This window comes from Ostrea edulis, chromosome 5, assembly GCF_947568905.1.
Source record: "Ostrea edulis chromosome 5, xbOstEdul1.1, whole genome shotgun sequence".
Classification (NCBI taxonomy): domain Eukaryota; kingdom Metazoa; phylum Mollusca; class Bivalvia; order Ostreida; family Ostreidae; genus Ostrea; species Ostrea edulis.
In genome coordinates this window covers 47,754,434-47,774,290 of record NC_079168.1, presented here as the reverse complement: position 1 = coordinate 47,774,290, position 19,857 = coordinate 47,754,434, and the positions used below count along the sequence as shown (strand labels likewise).

General features: G+C 35.2%; 1 protein-coding gene across 4 annotated transcripts; it reads right to left on the bottom strand.

Annotated features, from left to right (window-relative positions):
- Positions 1–169: 169 nt before the first annotated feature.
- LOC125652207 (RNA transcription, translation and transport factor protein-like) lies at positions 170–18,648 on the bottom strand. 4 transcript variants are annotated; one of them, XM_048881228.2, is made up of 8 exons: positions 18,432–18,648; positions 15,163–15,287; positions 12,051–12,150; positions 9,478–9,567; positions 7,988–8,076; positions 2,876–2,944; positions 2,414–2,462; positions 170–602 (listed from the first exon to the last, which is right to left on the bottom strand). In XM_048881228.2, exons 1-8 carry the CDS (start codon positions 18,490–18,492, stop codon positions 448–450), a joined length of 738 nt encoding a protein of 245 aa, XP_048737185.1. In that variant the 5' UTR covers positions 18,493–18,648; the 3' UTR covers positions 170–447. The 4 variants fall into 4 exon arrangements, with proteins under 4 accessions (XP_048737185.1, XP_048737186.1, XP_048737187.1 ...); XM_048881229.2 differs by having other exon boundaries at positions 9,478–9,564; positions 18,432–18,579; XM_048881230.2 differs by having other exon boundaries at positions 12,051–12,120; positions 18,432–18,579.
- Positions 18,649–19,857: the final 1,209 nt, after the last annotated feature.

The following is a 19,857-nucleotide window of genomic DNA, read 5'->3' as shown; positions in this document are numbered from 1 at the left end:
TAGCAAGGTTAAAGTTTCAGACAGAATGTACAGAATGACAGACAGGACAAAAACAATATGCCCCCTAGTCTTCGATCTCGGGGGCATAAAAATATCCATATATGAAAATTATTTCTGTATCACTACTCTATTGAGTAACTTTCCAGAGAAATAAAGACAAACAAACAAGGAAACAGAGAGCAAGTTTAATAGCTATGAATGCCCCTTCTGAAGTTGCCATGTATGACCAATGTTTGCTTCATTGAATAATCACATCAGCTGGCATCCTTGCATTGAGGCTGGAGTGAATGGTTGAAGTAATTGCCATAATGTAGTTGCAGATAAAATACTACAGCTAATGGATAAGTCACAGCACTGTATTGTCATCCATAATCCAGTTTAATAATGCAATGTTTGACAACAAGGTTCCTGTCCACAACTTGTCACAAGTTCATTTTGTTACCACTTTTAAAATCCAACTTTTCCAAGCCGACTATCTGTCTTTGGATTGGCTATAAGGGCTTGCACACCAACAATGGCAGCATTTATCCGAGTTTGCAAGTCTCTCAAATTCTTGATGTGAATAAGCCTAAGAATTTTAGCAGCTTCATTTATAATGTAATCTGAAATGATATACAGAATTTTTTTTATACCAAACCATCTGCATATTAAGGATGGAGTCTAGTCATCATTCATATGCACCACATGTGCATGCATGCATTTTCTTCAGTTATGAACCATGTTGGTCTTGGAACCATATTACTCTTTCTTTCTTATAGTTCTAACATTGACCATTAAAATGGGGTCTGGGGAACTTGAATTATAAAGGACAGTGAATCAACGGCATAGTAAGATATACATTATCCCCTTAATTATTTGAAAATACAGTCTTGTTTCCACAAGAACAAAATCAAAGCAGTTTTAACTGACAAAAGTAACGGCATAGTAAATTTGTATGATATTTTAAGCTTTCTACCTCTCCGAGGCCCACTTTAAATGCCCTACTCCTAATCATTTCCAAGGAAAAAAATTTCTAATATGATCTGATACCCCTACTTCATTTTAAACCATCATGTAATCTTATTACATCAGTTTTATCATATAAAAACTTTTAAAAAAAATCTAATTAAGTAGTTTAAAAATGACAGTGAAAATAGAAAAGGAGAAAATCTATGGCTGGACCAGGATTCAAATCCGGGACCCCTGCATTACTAGTCAAGTGCTCTAACCACTGAGCTACCCAGGCCAATATCCACAATCCATATAGCCCTAACTACTACAACAGAAATGACGATCTATGTGCAAAAATTATACATTATCAGAGGAAATTCGGTCTACCATATGTCTTATTGTGTATGCCATTGCTAGTTAGTTCTGTTACGCAAACAGACAGAAATATATGTTCATACAAAGTAATTATACTGCAAATCAAGACAAAATTTGAAATGAATTAAAAGTATATACAATTTGTATCTGAATAAAGAGTGTGACCTTGAAATGACCTTGACACAAAAAGAAGAACCATGGCACCTACTTTACTGTGTGTCTAAAGAATGTATACATTCCATACCAATAGTTGTTGCATTCAAAATATAACATCTCAATGAGTCCAATAAATTCAAAAGTTTAGTTTGTGAAAGAAACCCCGTGAACATACATTGGTGAAATGAAATTAATTTTGATGTCCTAGAAAAAATGGGGGCATATTGGTTTGCATTTGTCAGACCATTGGTCAGTAGACCAAGTAGTATCTGCTCAATATCTGGAGAACCCTTACTTGACAGATATCAAACTTGTTATACTGCTTTCCCCTAAAGAGCAGATGACCCTATTGATTTTGAGGTCACAAGGTCAAAGGTCAATCTACTATGGATAGAGGAAGATATTGTCTGCTCAATATTTGAGAACCCTTTGCTTGACGGATATAAAACTCGGTACACTGGGTTCCCCTAAGAAGTAGATGTCCCTTGTTGATTTTGAGATCACAAGGTCAAGGGTCAAACTAGACATAGTCTGCTCAATATCTCAAGAACCCTTTGCTTGACAGACATCAAACTTCATAAACTGGTTTTACCTAAAGAGTAAATGACCCCTATTGATTTTGAGGTCACAAGGTCAAATGTTAAGGATCAAACTATTCTAGATATAAGAAAATATTTTCTGCTCAATATTTTGTGAACCTTCTGCATCACATACATCAAACTTGGTACACTGGAACCCCCTAAAGTGTAGTTGACTTCCATTGGTCAAAATGTCTTATGCTATTATGACTCTTTTTCATTTTGAATCTCACAAGGTCATATATCAATTCACTTTGGATATAAAACACTGGGGAGGGGGGGGGGGGGGATATATGTTTCTAAATCATTTCTAGATTTTTCAGAAAATAGCTAAAAATAAGCTTCGATAAATAGGAGCACATGGATAGAACTACCTCCTGTGTCAAATCCTAAATCTGTTTGATCCAACGGAAGTTGTTCACCCTGAAATAAGAAGTGGGATCAAAGTAACTCTAAGTGTAGAAAATATTCATTTAAGACCGACACATAAGATACAATTTGATATATATGGCCATGTGAATGTAATTAATGTTGGTTATCTGGTTGGTTTTTTTTTTTTTGCTGATGGCAATGTTTTGCCAAATTTTGTGATACTCTTTCAAGTGCTAATAATTATCCATATAACATTTCATACCAAATTCACAAACAATAAAATTTCAAAATATACATCTACTCAAACAGCAAAAAAAAAAAAAAAAAAAAAAGCACCCCACCCCCAAATATCTAGCAAAATGATGTTAGCACAAAATTAGTACTGCTGACATTTCTATTGCATTCATGTACTATGTGGATACTTTGGAAATATTTCCCTTTAATTCCAAAATGATCATGCTCACCTGTGAATCTGCTGAAAACTTTTTCAGGGCCTCCTGGGAAAGTCTGTCTCTCACAACCATACAAATCGCCTGTGAATTTACATTTATAAAAAGAATCTAATAATACAAGATATGAGATAGCACAGATGAATAAGTGAACAGCATGACCAAACAGCTTTAATTCTCTATAGTCTGAATCATCCCAAACTTTGTGTATACTCCCCACAAATGTCTGGACTCTTTCCATAGAAAAACATTTCCCCACTAGATGGTACTAAACTAGTAAACAACAAGTGTACTGAAAATGATACATAATACACCTGTCACAAGCCTATGTAGAGATACATAATACACCTGTCACAAGCCTATGTAGAGATACATAATACACCTGTCACAAGCCTATGTAGAGATACATAATACACCTGTCACAAGCCTAAGTAGAGATACATAATACACCTGTCACAAGCCTATGTAGAGATACATAATACACCTGTCACAAGCCTATGTAGAGATACATAATACACCTGACACAAGCCTATGTAGAGATACATAATACACCTGTCACAAGCCTATGTAGAGATACAGAATACACCTGACACAAGCCTATGTAGAGATACATAATACACCTATGTAGAGATACATAATACACCTGTCACAAGCCTATGTAGAGTGTTTTTCTTTTAAAGAAGATTGTTTTCAAAGTTCAACAACTTATCATTTTCACAAAAATTTTAAGAAAATCGAATTCCTTGCCACATGCACATCTTCAATAACTTAACAAACACTATGTACAACTAGAGATTATTTTTATGATAAATAATGTCTCCCCAACTTTTCAAATTGGAAGTGCTCCAAAAGAACCCCCCCCCCCCCCCCCCCCCCCCCCCCCCCCCCCCCTTAATGTACTGCATGGTATGGAGGAGAAAGAATGAGCAGGAACATAGACATTATGTACTCCAATAAACCATATGTGAGAAGTGTTCACAAATTATTTTACACCCTCCACCCCTCAGATCCACTATAACTTTAAGGATAACAATTGGATCCTCCTGTCCCTACAATATGCACATCTGTAAATTGCATTGAAGTATTGTACAAAGTTTCAAGTCTATGGGATAAACCATATAAGAGGAGAAGCATTCACAAGCTACTGTAACATCCTCCACTCCTCTTAGATCTACTATAACTTTTAGAAAATAATTAGATCCTCCTGTCCCAACAATATGCAATGAAGCATTGTATAAAGTTTTATATCTATCAGATAAACCATGTAGGAGGAGAAGTGTTCACAAGCTATTTCACATCCTCCATCCCTCTTAGATCTAGATCCACTATAACTTTTAGGAAAATAATTGGATTCTCCTGTCCCAACACTATGCACATCTACAAATAGCAATGAAGCATTGTACAAATTTTCAAGTCTATCTGAGAAGCCATGATAAAGGAGGAGAAGCGTTCACAAGATTTTGTGACAGAAAGTACAAATACAATGTCTCCCCCTGGAAGAGGGGGGACAAAATTAGAAGGCCATAGCATTAGAAGTGAGAGAGACAAACCACGTTCTCTCTATGTAATATTTCTTGACCAAGTCCAACAACCTGTAATTTTCTCAGAAATTGAAAAAAATAAAAATCCTTGCCACATCCTCAATACCCATTCAAACACTCTGTAAAATAAGACAGTCCTCACTTGAAAACTGTGGGAGGAGTTAGACAGACAAATCATGTACACTCCACATAACATAAAATTTTAAATAAAGGGGCAAAACTCCTACAAGAGAGGTCAATATGGATTAAATTTGCAACATGATCTAGAGTGACCCACAAAGAAGCTATACTGCAAGTTTCAGCATGATGTGTGACAGAGAAATAAAAATAGAAACGGAAAACCCCGAAAAGATGTAAAGGATATATAGACATTGCTCTGTCATAATACGTCTGATATAAAGACAGGCATATAAAAATATGACAATGCTGTTGAAAGAAAATGTGTTTTCTATAGTAGCCTGACAAACATGTGTGTTCCAGGTATAAATCAAAACGATACTTTATCATTGGTAAATGAAAATATTCTATTTTGAAGCACCCAGATGTCACATCTATACTTATCAATTAACAAATTTTGTCAATAATCTCTGTAATGCTTGCTCCAGTTACTGCTTGCACCTTTGATATTGCTTCATATGTGAAGTGAAGTCCGTAAGCTAAAATACAATCTTACTTGATTTATAGAAAATATCATAAAATCAATTAAAAATCTAATTCCGTTTTTGATAAACTACCTTGAAATAGCAAAATTAAAAGTAGAATGGCAGATATGCTTGGTGAATCTAAGTCAGTTTTCTTTTTTCTAAAATGAAGTAAATCCATTGTTTATTGATGCTTGATTTTGATCTGACAGAAGAAATAAGTTTAGATAATTGTTGAATAAATAAAATATGCCTGTTCGTTTCTTTAATCCGTAATTTTAGTATTGAATCATCCTTATGGAAATTGCGAGGCATAGGTCTACAACCAATCACATTCTCGGGCCTGTCCGGCAAGCCTAGAAGTTGCAATTGGTTTACAACATGATCAGCATAAAATTGTGTCGGTGTTCAGTGTTAGTTATACTTTTATCATTTTATGAAGATTTATAATTATGTTACTTACATGCATCTCATTCAACGAAGGACAACCTCCCTCCCAAGACGATCTGACACATCCATAAATTTTTAAATACGATATTCATTTGATATTTTTGATTTTCTTAATTTTTTCTGTAATATGTCAGATATTGAATGGTTCAGGACTGTTCTGGGAAGTTTGGGCCTTATAACTTAAAACATTTTACTGAAATTGGGTTGTAGACTACCTGACAATGTCCAAGAAATCAGGCCACTGTTTATAATTATAGCAGTTTTTCTGTTTGTCATTCCAGTGACGGATCCAGAGGGGTGGAAATCCCTACCCCCTACTTTCGTCCGAAAATATAGCTTAAGAAGAGTAAAAATAATGCATTTTGAGGATAAACCCCCCCCTATCAAAAACCAAACTTAATGGTAGACCCCCCCCCCTTTTTAAAAATTTCTGGATCCGCACCTGCATTCATATAGTGCATTGGGTTTTCGATTATTCCGTTTGACGAGAAGAAACAACATGTATTCATAAATTTGCCCTTAAATTGTATCACTGGACAAAAACTACCATTATAAACACATTTGCAATACTGAGTTTAACTTTCGAAATTATGAACGGCAGTTCATTTTCATTTTGTATTTGGTCAACTATCGGCATGATGGATTATAATTGCATTCGTAAAATCATCATCTAATTTTCAATACGGAGAGAGATAATTTATATTACACATTTAATTTGGAGCGCCAAGTGGCTTCCTAATAATCAAGTTTTATTGACATTCAATTCATGTGCGCAACAATTCAAACACGCGTTAATAAATCCTTCCTCTATGCAATATTATTTAATTGTGATTTCCCGTGCTTGCTCGGGATTTCATCTAGTTTAACTTACATTGAAAAAGTTGGCTCCTGAGCTTTTGAGCACAACTGTGCAGGATGCTACAACTAAGTATTTAGTGGTTCAATACTGATCCCATTGGTGCAAACATATTACTCATCTATTACTGAACCCTATCCAGTTGAAAACTTTTGGATCAATGCAAATTTTGAAAGGGTTTGACAGGGACTATATTTTGAGGCGGAAGGATTGATTAATCAAAAAATTCTAAATCTGCATGATATTACAGTTTCTGTTACATAAAATGTATTTTCTATTTTTATACTCCTATTCATGTATATCAGTTTTATGATTTATGATACAAGTAGTTGAGACTTGGAACTAGTTCAAATGTCGTAATTTAATAATTTAGTTGATATATTTTTCCAAACAGAACATGATTCTTAAAAAAGTCTAAATTCACTCGAAATTTTGAATAAAAATTCAGTATTTTTGCTAATAATTTTAAAATATAATCTCCATACCCCACTTTTTTTTAGTTCCATCTTAAACAAGAGGTACTGTGAGCAATGCTCACTAAGAATACCCCCCGCTTACCCCAATCTCCCAAAGGGTGTTGGTAATAGGTATAAACTACCTCTTTTCTGAGTGTAAACAACAAATGGCATGACAAACCGAACCATATTGCTACTTCGACGTCCAGTGCGCGTGACCTTTGACCTTTTGACCCCAAAATCGATAGGGAACATCTTCATCCCATGGGTAGTCCATATGTATGATATGGTGACTGTAGGTGGAAAGGATAACGCTTTAGAGCCCAGAAACCATATTGCTACTTCAATGTCCAGTGCGCTTGACCTTTGGACCCCAAAATCGATAGTGAACATCTTCATCCCATGGGTAGTCCATAAGTATGATGTGGTGACTGTAGGTGGAAAGGATAACGCTTTAGAGCCCGGAAACCATATTGCTACTTCGATGTACAGTGCGCTTGACCTTTGACCTCAAAACTAATATTGTAATATCTCCTTTTAAAAACTCTCAAATCTGATATCATGAATATTTTTTTTTTTGCATATCAAGTGCAAAATGGTAATTATTTATTTCCATTTCTTGTATTAAACTTTTTTTTATCTGTATTGTTAGAGGACATGATTATGTATCCATTTTATGTAATGATTCATTTGTGTTGAATATGTTGTGCCGACACCAACAGAAAAATCAAGTTTAATTGAATAAATCTTGAGCCAATTTTAAGTGCAAAAAAGGTCAAGTTTAGAACACTGTAGTTCAATAACAAGCATTGCAACCCCAGTTTTTCATTTAAATTTTCTAATTCTTTAAAGTAGAAATCAAAAATACACTTCCCAAAAAATTTACATTACTCTAAATCTCAGGTGCGAACCTCTTTAAGGTTGTCTTAGGAAGAATCAAATAACATTTCCAGAGGAAACATGTTCTAAACACTAAATCTATTTTTCTTTTAGAGGAAAATGTATCCTTAAATTTTCTAGAGTTTGCACAAACAATAATTACCCTTTTAAACTATCAAATCCGTGTCTTTATAAGAATTTTGTTCAGCCTCAGTATGAGTTTAGGGGCTAGGGAAAAATTGACCAAAGCATCCTGACATTTGTGGGGAGTATAAAATATGATAATCAAGACTATTTACTCTCACCTTTAATTGCTCTAAGTGATCAGCATGTGGAGGTATTTGTAAAATCATAGATAAAGATGTGATACCCGCCTTAAAATCTGCATCGTTAACTGTAAAGAAGCATCAGATCAGAATAAACATAGCCCCAACATCTTTTAATTGATTTAAATTACAAACACTGCATAACATGAAATATTTGACCAGTGTTATTTTTGCCAGATGCATTGAAAAAGGATTTTGTTTGGTTTCAAACTTGCCCAAAACTATTTATTGTTGCTTTAAAATTGATTAATGAGTAAATTTAAAGTTCGTCCAGTTTAGAATTCACCTGTTCAGTAGTGATGAAACGATTGTCACCGACAATCGATTGTCAATCATTTTTAGCTCGTCGATTTCAATTATCGATTCCATTTTTCATAATCGATTGTCACCCAAAACAAACCCACAACTGAATCAACTACATATGCATTAATTAATACATTTGAAAAGGAAAAAGGCTTCCGATATCATTATCATCATCATGGATATTGAAATCAACTCAACAATCATGAAGTTGATAACTAATCTGAGATTCCCATTACTCTTGCCCCGCTTTTATATTTTGAAATGTGCGAGAGAAGAGTCAGAGCAGACTCCATATTGAAAAGATGGAATTCAGCAACACCAGCTAGCTTTGCTTACCATTTACACCTTTATTTCGCGAATCTAAATACATGTATGATTCAGATTCGGATGAGTATTCTTCAAGTTAATCATGACTACTGTGACGCCGATTGGAATTTTGTGTGTTTGTGTGTTGATGTCATGCGCATGAAATCGAATGGCCAGGAAGCGACCCGAGTCAAAGTGATGCTTCACTTGTCGGTATTAGAGCCTTTTACACGGCAATAGCATTGTTAGTCATGATTAACTTGTAGAATAATCATCTGTTAACTGAATCCTCGCATCTTAGAAGGTAAACCCGTGAAAAAAAGTTGCAAAAGGTATGCAAAGCAGTGACACCAACTGGTGTTGCTGAATTCCCACTTTTCTATATGTAGTCTGTTCTACTCTCACATATCACAATATAAAAGCAGGGATAAGACTTAAAGGAATATTGGATTAGTTGTTAGCTTGACACATATCCCTACCCAGGGAAAGCCAAGTCAGACTTCGAGAAATTTTTGGGGTTTCTTAAAACTAGCCAATCTGGATGTCATGCTAGTAAAAACACTCATTTCATTCCTCGTTATTAGGCTAATCGATGTGTGTATATTGCACAAATCCATAAAAATAAATGAAATAACCCAAAAAATAAAAAACATTTATCAACTACGTGTTAATACCAATTATGTCGATAATTGATCGATTCAGTTCTTCCAATTTTGACCAATTATTGATTATGAAAATTTTCCGATTATTCAACACTACTATTCAGGATTTTGTCAAAACTTTCCTGGTTTATTACAATGAATAGAAATAATTATAACTTTACATCACTGCACCTGCTACCAAAGACAGGCATTACTTACAATCCAGATTGTCTATAGGATTTGCAGAAGGGACTCGGTCAGACTGGGACATTGCCACTTTTGAAGGATCTGCTGCCTTGTACTCCTCTACTAAAATGGTAGAGAAACACGACGAGAAATTACACAGGGTATGACTGAATGAAATAGCCTAAATCTGTAATTAGTGTTTCTTGTAATCACAGATTGTTCATTTCTGATAAAATCTCAAAAAATACCTTGCATTCTATTTAACTATTATAATCATAAAACATTAAAGGTAACTCCATATTCACATTATTATCTGATAAAAGTATAAAAAAGTGTATTTATGTCCATTCATTAGAGTTAAAACTAATAAATTATCAAATAAGAGATATAGGTCATCACACACACATTTTACGATGTGAGACATGTACCGTAAACAGAATCATATATATCAATGTCATAAACAGCATTATCAAAATTTCACAAAAACTGGTTATAATGATATAATACTAGAGATTGTTTTTATGAAAAACAAATGTCTTCCCAGCTCCCCAAATTGGAAGTGCTCCAAATGAAACTGTCTCCCCTTAATGTACTGCATGATATGGAAGAGAAAGCATGGGCAGGAACATAGCCATTATGAACTCTGATAAGCCACATAGGAGAAGTGTTCACAAACTATTTTACACCCTCTACCCCTCATATCCACTATAACATTAAGGATAACGATTGGAACCTCCTGTCCCTAAAATATCCACATCTGCAAATCGCATTGAAGTATTGTATAAAATGTCAAGTCTATCGGATAAGCATTCACAAGCTATTTTAACATCCTCCACACCTCTTGGATCCACTATAACTTTTAGGAAAATAATTGGATCCTCCTGTCCCAACAATATACACATCTAACAATGGCAATGAAGAATTGTACAAAGTTCTAAATCTATCAGATAAGCCATAGAGAAGAAGTGTTCATAAGCTATTTTACATCCTCCACCCCTAGATCCACTATAACTTTTAGGAAATAATTGGATCCTCCTGTCCTGACAATATGCACATCTACAAATGGCAATGAAGCATTGTACAAAGTTTCAAGTCTATTCGACGAGCCATATAGGAGGAGAAGTGTTCACAAGATTTTGTGACAGACAGACTGACGGACAGACAGAAAGTACAAAAACAATGTCTCCCCATGAAAGAGGGGAGACATAATTATTCGACATAACAATTTCATGAAACTGTTTCTTTACAAAATTACAAAAATATACAAAATGTCTGTGAAATATAAAGGAAATCTATCGCATAATGGACTTCAAAAAGAAATCAAAGAAAACAGAGTTACTGCCCTTCGATTCAATATTTTGAAACATTTCATTGATTATTTATATATACAGTGAAACTTCTCCAAACCGGCCCCTCAGAAAACCGGTTCTCCCTGAATATCGGCCGATTTTCAAAGTCCCGGCAGAAATCTTAACATTTCCTTACAAAGAAAGTCTTACAAAACCGGCCACCCCTGTAAACCGGAAATCGGCCACTTTTGAAAGTACATTTGTTAACAAACATGTGTAATTTACCCTTTAATAACATACTGGCCACTTTTTGAAGACAAGAAAAGTTTGGCCAGAGATTGTTCAATATCATCCAGGTGTGCAAATTGACTGACAGACTGGCCAGGTGGGAAATTATCAACTGGAGGTGTGAAAAACACTAGTGACCTCTTTAATTTCTATTGTTTACCTGTGCTCACAAGGGTGTTAATTGGCACTTAGCTAATCCAAGAGACCCTTCCAAGTTCAGTACAAAATGTAAAAACCAGTTAGGAACATAATGAATAAATACAGTATCAAATGCCATATTTTTGCACCATACTATCGTATGGATATAAGCGGTAGTTAATAAAGAACAAGCCCATGACTGTTAATGATAATTATTAAAAGATAGATTAATTTTCTTGGTTTCCATAGACTTAAAATTCCAAAGAAATATTCAAATTATAATTTCATATTTACTACTATACTTTTTAAAAACGTCAAAACAAAATTGTTAATGACATAAGCGGTGAATGTAAACAGAGTTTTTATAGGTAAGAGGAGTTCCAATAATAGGCCTCTGTGTTTTCTTTATGTATCCTGTTATAGATTTTCAGTTTTAAATTAGATGATTTCAGCGAGAATATTTCTTGTAATTCATAATTACTTTTAGGTACAAGCGGACTTATTTAATCTCCACCGATAATTGATCATAGATCACCCGATCAAAGTTAACAGTACCTACTTTGTGAATATTGAGATAAAACGTCTATAATTGCTAAATTCTCGGTATACCGGCCATCCCTCTAAACCGGCCGTTTTTTACGGTCCGAGAGCCAGCCGGTTTAGAGAAGTTTCACTGTATAAGACTTTAGAAATATTTCATGGTTATAAACAAGATTTTTTACAATAACTATTGGATAAGACTCCAACAAAATTTATGTTCCTGTCATGCATAAATCAATGATTTTACAATATCAATGTCACCGAGGGTGGAAATACTTTAATATAGCATTTCTTGTGTACATTATCATCACAAAATAAAATAATATTAATAAGATTCTGAAATATTTTTACCATGGTCTCCATATTCAAGTCGAATTGCATATCCTAGTAGCCATTCTATTACACTGCTCCTTTCCGATTGCTGATAAGGACAGTTTAACTCTTTTAAATACTAAAATGTATGCATATATATGTATAATACAAGTATATATAGACTATGATATGGCATTTTTTTACCAGTGAAACTTGAACTTGATCAATACATAGAGACATACCACAAATTAGCTCATTATCTACAATCGTGTCCATGTCCCTTTAATGTCCAGCACTGGTAGCAGTATAGAAGATTTTCTATTACATTTGATTTCCAATACATAATGTATGCTACTCAAAATTTGATAAGGATCATAGATATTTTTCTGTTTAAAAAATTAATAACTGCATAACTGGCAATATTGTGTCCAAGTGAAATCAAAAACGTCTTCAACAAACTTGCACGTGCATTTCATGCCATGGGAAATGCGTTTCTCATCACAGTTTATGCTTTTGCTACTATTGCACGATTTTCACTCAGGCATCGGTGTCTGATTCTTTCTAAAATTTCAAACTCACTTGAGTGTTTACACTACGTTTATCAACACAATGCCCCCTCAACGTGTAAGGCGTCGCCTGACGACAGAACAACTGGGCAGATGTATTGGAATGCTTGACACTGGCTATTCACAACGTGACGTTGCAAATGCACTAAACGTCAGCCAGAGCGTTGTAAACAGGGCCTGGAACCAACAGCAAACTTTTGGTACAGCAGCACACCGACATGGGGGTGGTCGTCAGAGGTCGACAACCCAACGCCAAGACCATTTTGTGGCTCTTCAGGCACGATGCCATTCCTTCTGGACAGCAACCAGCCTACGTAACGACCTCCTGAACGCCTCGGGGGTGAATGTGTCCACTCAGACGATACCAAATCAGCTTCACAACGCAGGTCTCAACTCGAGAAGGGCATGTGTTTGAGTCCCTCTGACTGTTCGACACCGGCGGGAGCGATTGGACTGGGCTGAAGATCATGTCACTTGGACACAGAACGATTGGGTTCAAGTTCTGTTCACCGATGAGTCCAGGTATTGTTTGGACTTTACAGACAGGAGGCACTGAGTGTGGCGACGACAACGTGAACGTTTCCATGATGCCAACATCAGTGAACATGACTGTTATGGTGGTGGTTCCATCATGGTCTGGGGTGGAATCAGCAGGGATGGAAGAACAGATCTTCATGTACTGGAGAGAGGAACAATGACGGGGGTGCGGTACCAGGATGAGATCCTCGATGTTTACGTCAGACCCTACGCTGGTGCTGTTGGCCCTGAGTTCATCCTGATGGATGATAATGCCCGTCCTCATCGCGCCAGGGTGGTGGAGCAGTACCTTCAGCAGGAGACAATTGTCCGTATGGACTGGCCAGCACGCTCACCAGACTTGAACCCGATTGAGCATGCTGCAGGTTGCCCTTTCACGCCGTAGAGCACAACCCATGAATTTGGCAGAGCTCGGAAATGCCCTCGTGGAAGAGTGGAACAACCTTCCCATTGGAAACATCCGGGTGCTTATTGACAGCATGGCTCGACGTTGTCAAGCCGTCATTGATGCAAGGGGAGGCCATACCTGGTATTGACACTTCATCGACTAAGTGTAATGATGGACTATACCCAAAAACTGTGTAATTCTTTCTCTGGTTTGCTGTTAACTTTTTGTAATGAAATGCCTTTTGGTGTTGTTATCAGATTTCAAGCATTCCGTATTGATAAAAGTTAATGCCGTTTATGAATTTTCATTCATAACCTGAGTAAACACGTTTCTGAGTCAAATTTACGTCTTTTGTTATGTTAGTGGTAAATTACACACATATAACCTAGTGATCCTTATCAAATTTTGAGTAGTATATACATGTATGCCCAATCTAGCACCACCATGGTACATGAATGTAGGGCCTGAACCCTGCTCCCAGGGGTGATGAATTTCAGTTTTAATAGAGGGCTCAATGCTTATTATAATTATGCCAACAATTTGACTGCTTGAAGATGTCAATAAGTAAAGAAGATTTTCTTAGATATAATGCATTTTCAATATATGTCCCTACCCTGGGCATGAGCCCTGAACTCAGGATCCATAAATTTCATAGTTTTGGTAAAGGGCTCATTGCTTATTATAATCATGCCTACAGTCTGACTGTTTGATGTCTTGGAGTAAAGAAGAATATTTTTGAAGATAAACACATTAATTTTCATGGCTTTAGACACACCCTTTGGGTGAAATTGGGTCCCAGGGAGGCAGTGTTAGACCATGCTTTTATTCAGCATCCAAAACTATACTTGCCTTACAATATGAAAAACTCCCTTAAAGGGACTGGTTCACGATTTCTGAAGAAAATATTTGCATTTTTGATGTTAAACATTAAAAATATAACTCATTTAATGTTGACAGCCAAAATTTTGACCTTCTGAATGCAAGAATAAAAGCAATATCTTAGCCTTAAATCTGTGTTATGTAAACAAAGACTCAAGTCTTTATGTATACAAACAAACCAGTGAAATATTGATTTTGTAATATAATGCATCTTAATTTTGCATATTCACAAATTTTAACTTATAGATAACGCATTCTATCCAAAGAATGCTTGAAATGTGAAAGATATAATAAACTTAGATCTATATCCATTTCTTTTGAAAATTTCGTAAACAAAAACATACCACAATCTTTGTTTACAAAACAAATAACAAACTCTCTGAAATGAGCTTTTTGTGATAATGTATAACCTTAATTTTTATGCAAATTTTTTTAAACACATTAGACAGTAGGTTTTGTTCATTAAAAGTGAAAAACAAAATCTTGGGGAAACTCGTGAATCAGTCCCTTCAAGAGGAGATAAGTTATGCATTTACAAGAATTACTTCTCTTTCCATGTTACAAATACATGTAAACAACAGACAGGGTCCATGAAATTCACAATTTTTGTTCCCCTTCACCCAAAAATGTTATATACCAAATTTGGTTGAAAATGATTCAGCCGTTCCAGAGAAGAAGCTGGAAATGTTCAAAAGTTTACAACCAATTCATGACAAGGCAAACACAGATAGCAATAGGTCACCTGAGTGACACATGACCTAAAAATATACAATGTACTTACATTTTCATGTGCTTTTGACCAGTCACTACTTTTGATATTCCTAAGCGCAGCTCGATCCTCTATTTTATAATGGCGAATTTTCTGATCTTCCATCCATATGATAAAATTACGAAATTCTTTTTCATCTATCAAAATAAACATCAAATTATTATTACATTAGACAAATTCACAGCTCACCATTTGCCCCCCCCCCCCCCCCCCCCCCCCCCTCTTTTTGAACTTTTGATCTCGCCCCTAGGTGCAGAAGGTTTTCATCATTCCTGCTGTCAACGTAAACAAATGACATCATCTACTCAGAAGTGTTTCTGTGCATGTGCAAGTAACTGCCCCAAAGTTACGTTAAAAGGGCTTATTATATTTTCCCATGAAAATCATTAAATCGCAATCATGTCCCCACCTGGCTCCAGGGAGTGATAGTGTGACATCATGACTGCGTACATAACAAGAGTACCTTACCAGAGCTCCAGATAAGGTACATATGAGCATAAATACTCATGAATTTTTACCAAATACACATTAAAGTTTAAAATCAGGCATACAGTTACGCATTAGCGAATGTAAATACGCTCTACACTCCTAAAGTAATGCGTACTTGTGATAGTATAATATGTTAAAGCATTATTCACATGAATTGAGGTTAGCTCAGTCTTTAAATTGATCTTACAAGAAATAATCGCTATGAAAAACATTTAGATGACAATAACAATTTGAAAGATGGCTTAGAGATAACTCACTTGTTATACTTTCTTAAATAAACAGGTGGAGTGCAGTCGAAAGCACAATAAAAAATTATAGAATCAATCGTAGACGATTGATTGCTGCTACAGACATGACACAGAAAATTTCACCGGACAAACATTAAACTTTAACTTAAACTAAGTATTTACTGAAAGGTCGCTCCTGCAGCATTGTCTCACTAAGGCCATCATTAAAAATATTTTTGTTTGATGTACTCCGACCCACATTTTTCAAGGTGGGTAGGTAGGTAGGTATTATTATTTTGTTGTTTTTTTTGCAGTATCGAAAAAATTGATTATTGTCATAAAAACGCAGACTTAGAAATTTATTGATGTTTTCATTAAACATTGGACAAGACAGATTTAATAATTATTGCTATAAAACATTCATCAAAAAAGTTTTTTAGAGAATATAAACCTTTAAAATGAAACAATGTCTATTTCCCTGGAAACCAAATAAAAAAAAATTAAAAATTAAAAGTACTGAAAAAAATGATTGGGTTGGGGCGATTTTCACGGGTCGGTCGGAGTACATCAAACAAATCAATTTTTATTTTTGGCCCAAGTATTTAAAAGCATTTGTGAAAATGGGAGTCACACATTTAATTACCAACTTACGTCACACATGCAGTCATTTTACAAATGGAGGAAAACCAATTCTTGGTTAATGGTATCGTCGGAGGCCCTAAATTCGTTACAGTCCCAGAGTCGTGTCCCTTTTGATTTCCTCGCGTATCTCGCGAGATTTTAACCGAGGTTGCACAATCCGTGAGAAAAATTTTACTATGATATGTGATGTCACATCTTACTACACAACAGCCGACAATGCGATCAAAACAGGTAATATTTTCTTTTCTTTTTTTTTAATTCAAATATTTGCTAAGATTACTTAATCCCAAATAAAGACACAGATGGAAATGGTCAAATACACTTCTAAACCCAAAATTTAAGAATATAACATCGGTTGTCTCCTTTGTTGACATCCAGCGAATCTGACTGGAATGTTTAAGGCCAAACAAAGATAATTTTTCGTTACGAAGAGTGAAGTTCCTTATAGAATTTTTAAAATGTTTTGTGTTATTATTAGGTTAATCCTGTGTCCAAAAAGAAAAAATACAGAGTGTATTCTCCTACAGCTTTGACAAACGCCTACAAAATGGTAAAGGAACACAAAATGTCGGTTAAAAAAGGCATCGAGAATGTTTCATGTGCCTGATACAACTCTCAGGGATAGAGTTCTACAGAAGGTAGATCCAGAAACTGCAGTTTTTGGAAAAAGTCCAGTGCTGGAGTGCTTTGAAGAAGCAAATCTTGTTAGACTGAATTTGTTATATCGTGCAATTCCCCATTTATTCATTGTTGCATTATTTTTCATTATAAACGAATCTTTAGACTGCTTTGGCCTTACAGTTTTGTTTATATCTGACGTCACGACTCTGAGACCAGTTTTTCAAAATGGCGTCTCCGCTTCATTGGTGTTTGCAGTGCTCAATTATTTATTTATTAAATGAAAAAATAATGAAAATAATGTAAAGTCCTACAAAGAAATAGAAGTCCTTTAGGTATGTTATAATAAATTTAGTGTAACAAGTTTAAACAAGCGATTAATGTGGCAAACATCCTTGGGTAACGACTCATGGACCTCCGAGGATACAAAGTGAGGGGAATCCGACAGTAATTTGCAGTGAAAACAGAGTGCAAAAATATATATGGGCAGAATTAGGTTCGTCTAAATTTTTTTTAAAATGCTAAAGAAAGACACAAAATCTTTAGACTTTGAAACTGATATTTTTTGGTTAAAAATACTTTTAGTTTCTTGGTTATAACACTTTAATTTACAATATGACAAATAATTTTGAGTGGCAAACAACAAAGATAATAAGTAAATTAACAAAATACTCTTTTGACTTTTTCTGAAAAGCAATATATTATCTGGAGCTCTGCATAACCATGTTTTGATAGTAACAAACCTTTGATGTTCCATTGTTAATTCTCCAAACATATTGACCAATATTGGCTTAACATGAAATCCCATATTTAGGAAAATGAGTTAAATCATCAAATATAAATGTAGGTTTGTTATATCGATATCGCCAATTATACAAATTAGCCCAGTGAACTCCCATGTTCTTATACCACCAGACAAAAAATTAATCATGCCACGCATAACGTGCAACATTTCATCTGCTTAGACTGAAGGTTCATTGATAATGGTTTGGGAAAAACTAGGACCAGTAATGGCGGCGCCTACTGTTTACATCGTTATTTTTAATGCATCGCTAATGGAAATAGATAAATATTATTGGTTGAATTCCTATCTTGGACAGATTATGCTTAAAATAAAGTTTCAAGATACAGCTAAATTTTGTGGAGAATTGCTTCATTTATGTATGAAACTAACACATGTTGATAGACTGTCGAAATATGGGTACATGAGGATACTGCAGCAAGTTGCTGAGTCAAATAAAAATTCTGCAAATTAAGGACAAAACTGTAAATGAAAATATTGGGTAGTAAATCAACAAATTTTACCTTCCGCATTGAAAGAGCTTGGCTGTTGATAACCCAGGGCGCTCAGTTTTCTTCTAAACATTTTTCTTTCTGCGAACTTTAGGCCTATAGTGCAGTAAAAATGTCACACGTTTCGAGTCGAAATTAAAATAGGATATAAAGTATGCTTTGTAAAGAAAAAAACCAGCAGAGGAAATATGGCCATTCCGAAATATTGGGGCATAATCTTAACAATATCGTTATCAACCACTTTGGGCCCATAGAGGAGCATCATGATGCACAAAGAAACAAATGACAAGGGAAAAGAAAAGAAAAGCAATTGCACTGCATGATGAACAGAGAATCAACCGTCAAATATATGCATAAAATACACACAAAACATAGGTACATGTAATACATAATAGTTATTGTACATGTATCATATAGTGTTGGTTTTTTTTTTTAAATATTGAAATCTTCGATTAAATATTGGCATAATCAAACAGCAAACTCAGGATCTTCATTTGACATAATCCAAGTAAACAGATCAGCATTGTTAAGCAGAACAAGGTTTGGAAAGGTTTTAAAGATTTTATTATAAATATACAGTGCTCCCTCGATATATCCCCCCCCCCCCTGTTATAATGGCACCCCGCTTATTGCCTGTTCATATATTTCTTCCCATGTTAACACCCCCGTTATAATGGCACCCCGTTTATTGCCTGTTCATATATTTCCTCCCATGTTAACACCCCCGTTATAATGCCAATCCCGCACAATGCCATATGCCACTGATTTTCACAAACAAATGGTCTTAACACCCATCCGTAATCACATCTGTACTTTGATAGCGGTGCGGTGAAGTATGACAGTCTGGACAAGGTATTCAGGTTAATTAATTAAACTCAACAAAATCTAAATGTTCATACAGAATGGAGTCCAAATACTGTACCGTATTGAATTTCTTTTGATTGCTCAGTGAATTGTCCGTAATGGTGAATTCGTTATTTTGCCATCCCGATTTATTGCCCAAATTAGTCTTAAACAAAATTTGGCAAGATATCGAGGGAACACCGTAGTTGCTCTCTCTCTCTAAAAGAATTATTGTGCACATCACACATCAGTTGAATATTAATGATATCATTAATATGGCGTGCCATATTCAGTGGCGGATTTAAGGGGGGGGGGAGGGGCGCAGCCCCCCCCCCCCCTAAAATTTTAAAATTTAAGGTAAATCGTGGTATCTTGTTTCGAAAAATGTACTAACCGATAAAAGAAGCAATAATTTCTTCCACTCCTGGGGAAATGAATGACAAAATCTTTTGATTTTTTTGAATTACTTTATTGGGAGAACTTAATTTTTTTCGAAACCCCCTTAAAATTTGCGTCATTTTATTAATTTCACACCAGGCTGAAGATAGCAGCCACTAACCAGCAGCCAATAAGCACGTATAAGCTAGGATTTACT

Coding starts and splice junctions, on each gene's coding strand:
- LOC125652207 (XM_048881228.2), bottom strand. CDS start 18,492: ATGTTTAGAAGAAAACTGAGCGCCCTGGGTTATCAACAGCCAAGCTCT. Junction 2,945..7,987: donor ATCACTTAGAGCAATTAAAG/GTGAGAGTAAAT, acceptor GTAAATTCACAG/GCGATTTGTATGGTTGTGAG. Junction 603..2,413: donor TTTAGGATTTGACACAGGAG/GTAGTTCTATCC, acceptor ATATCATTTCAG/ATTACATTATAAATGAAGCT.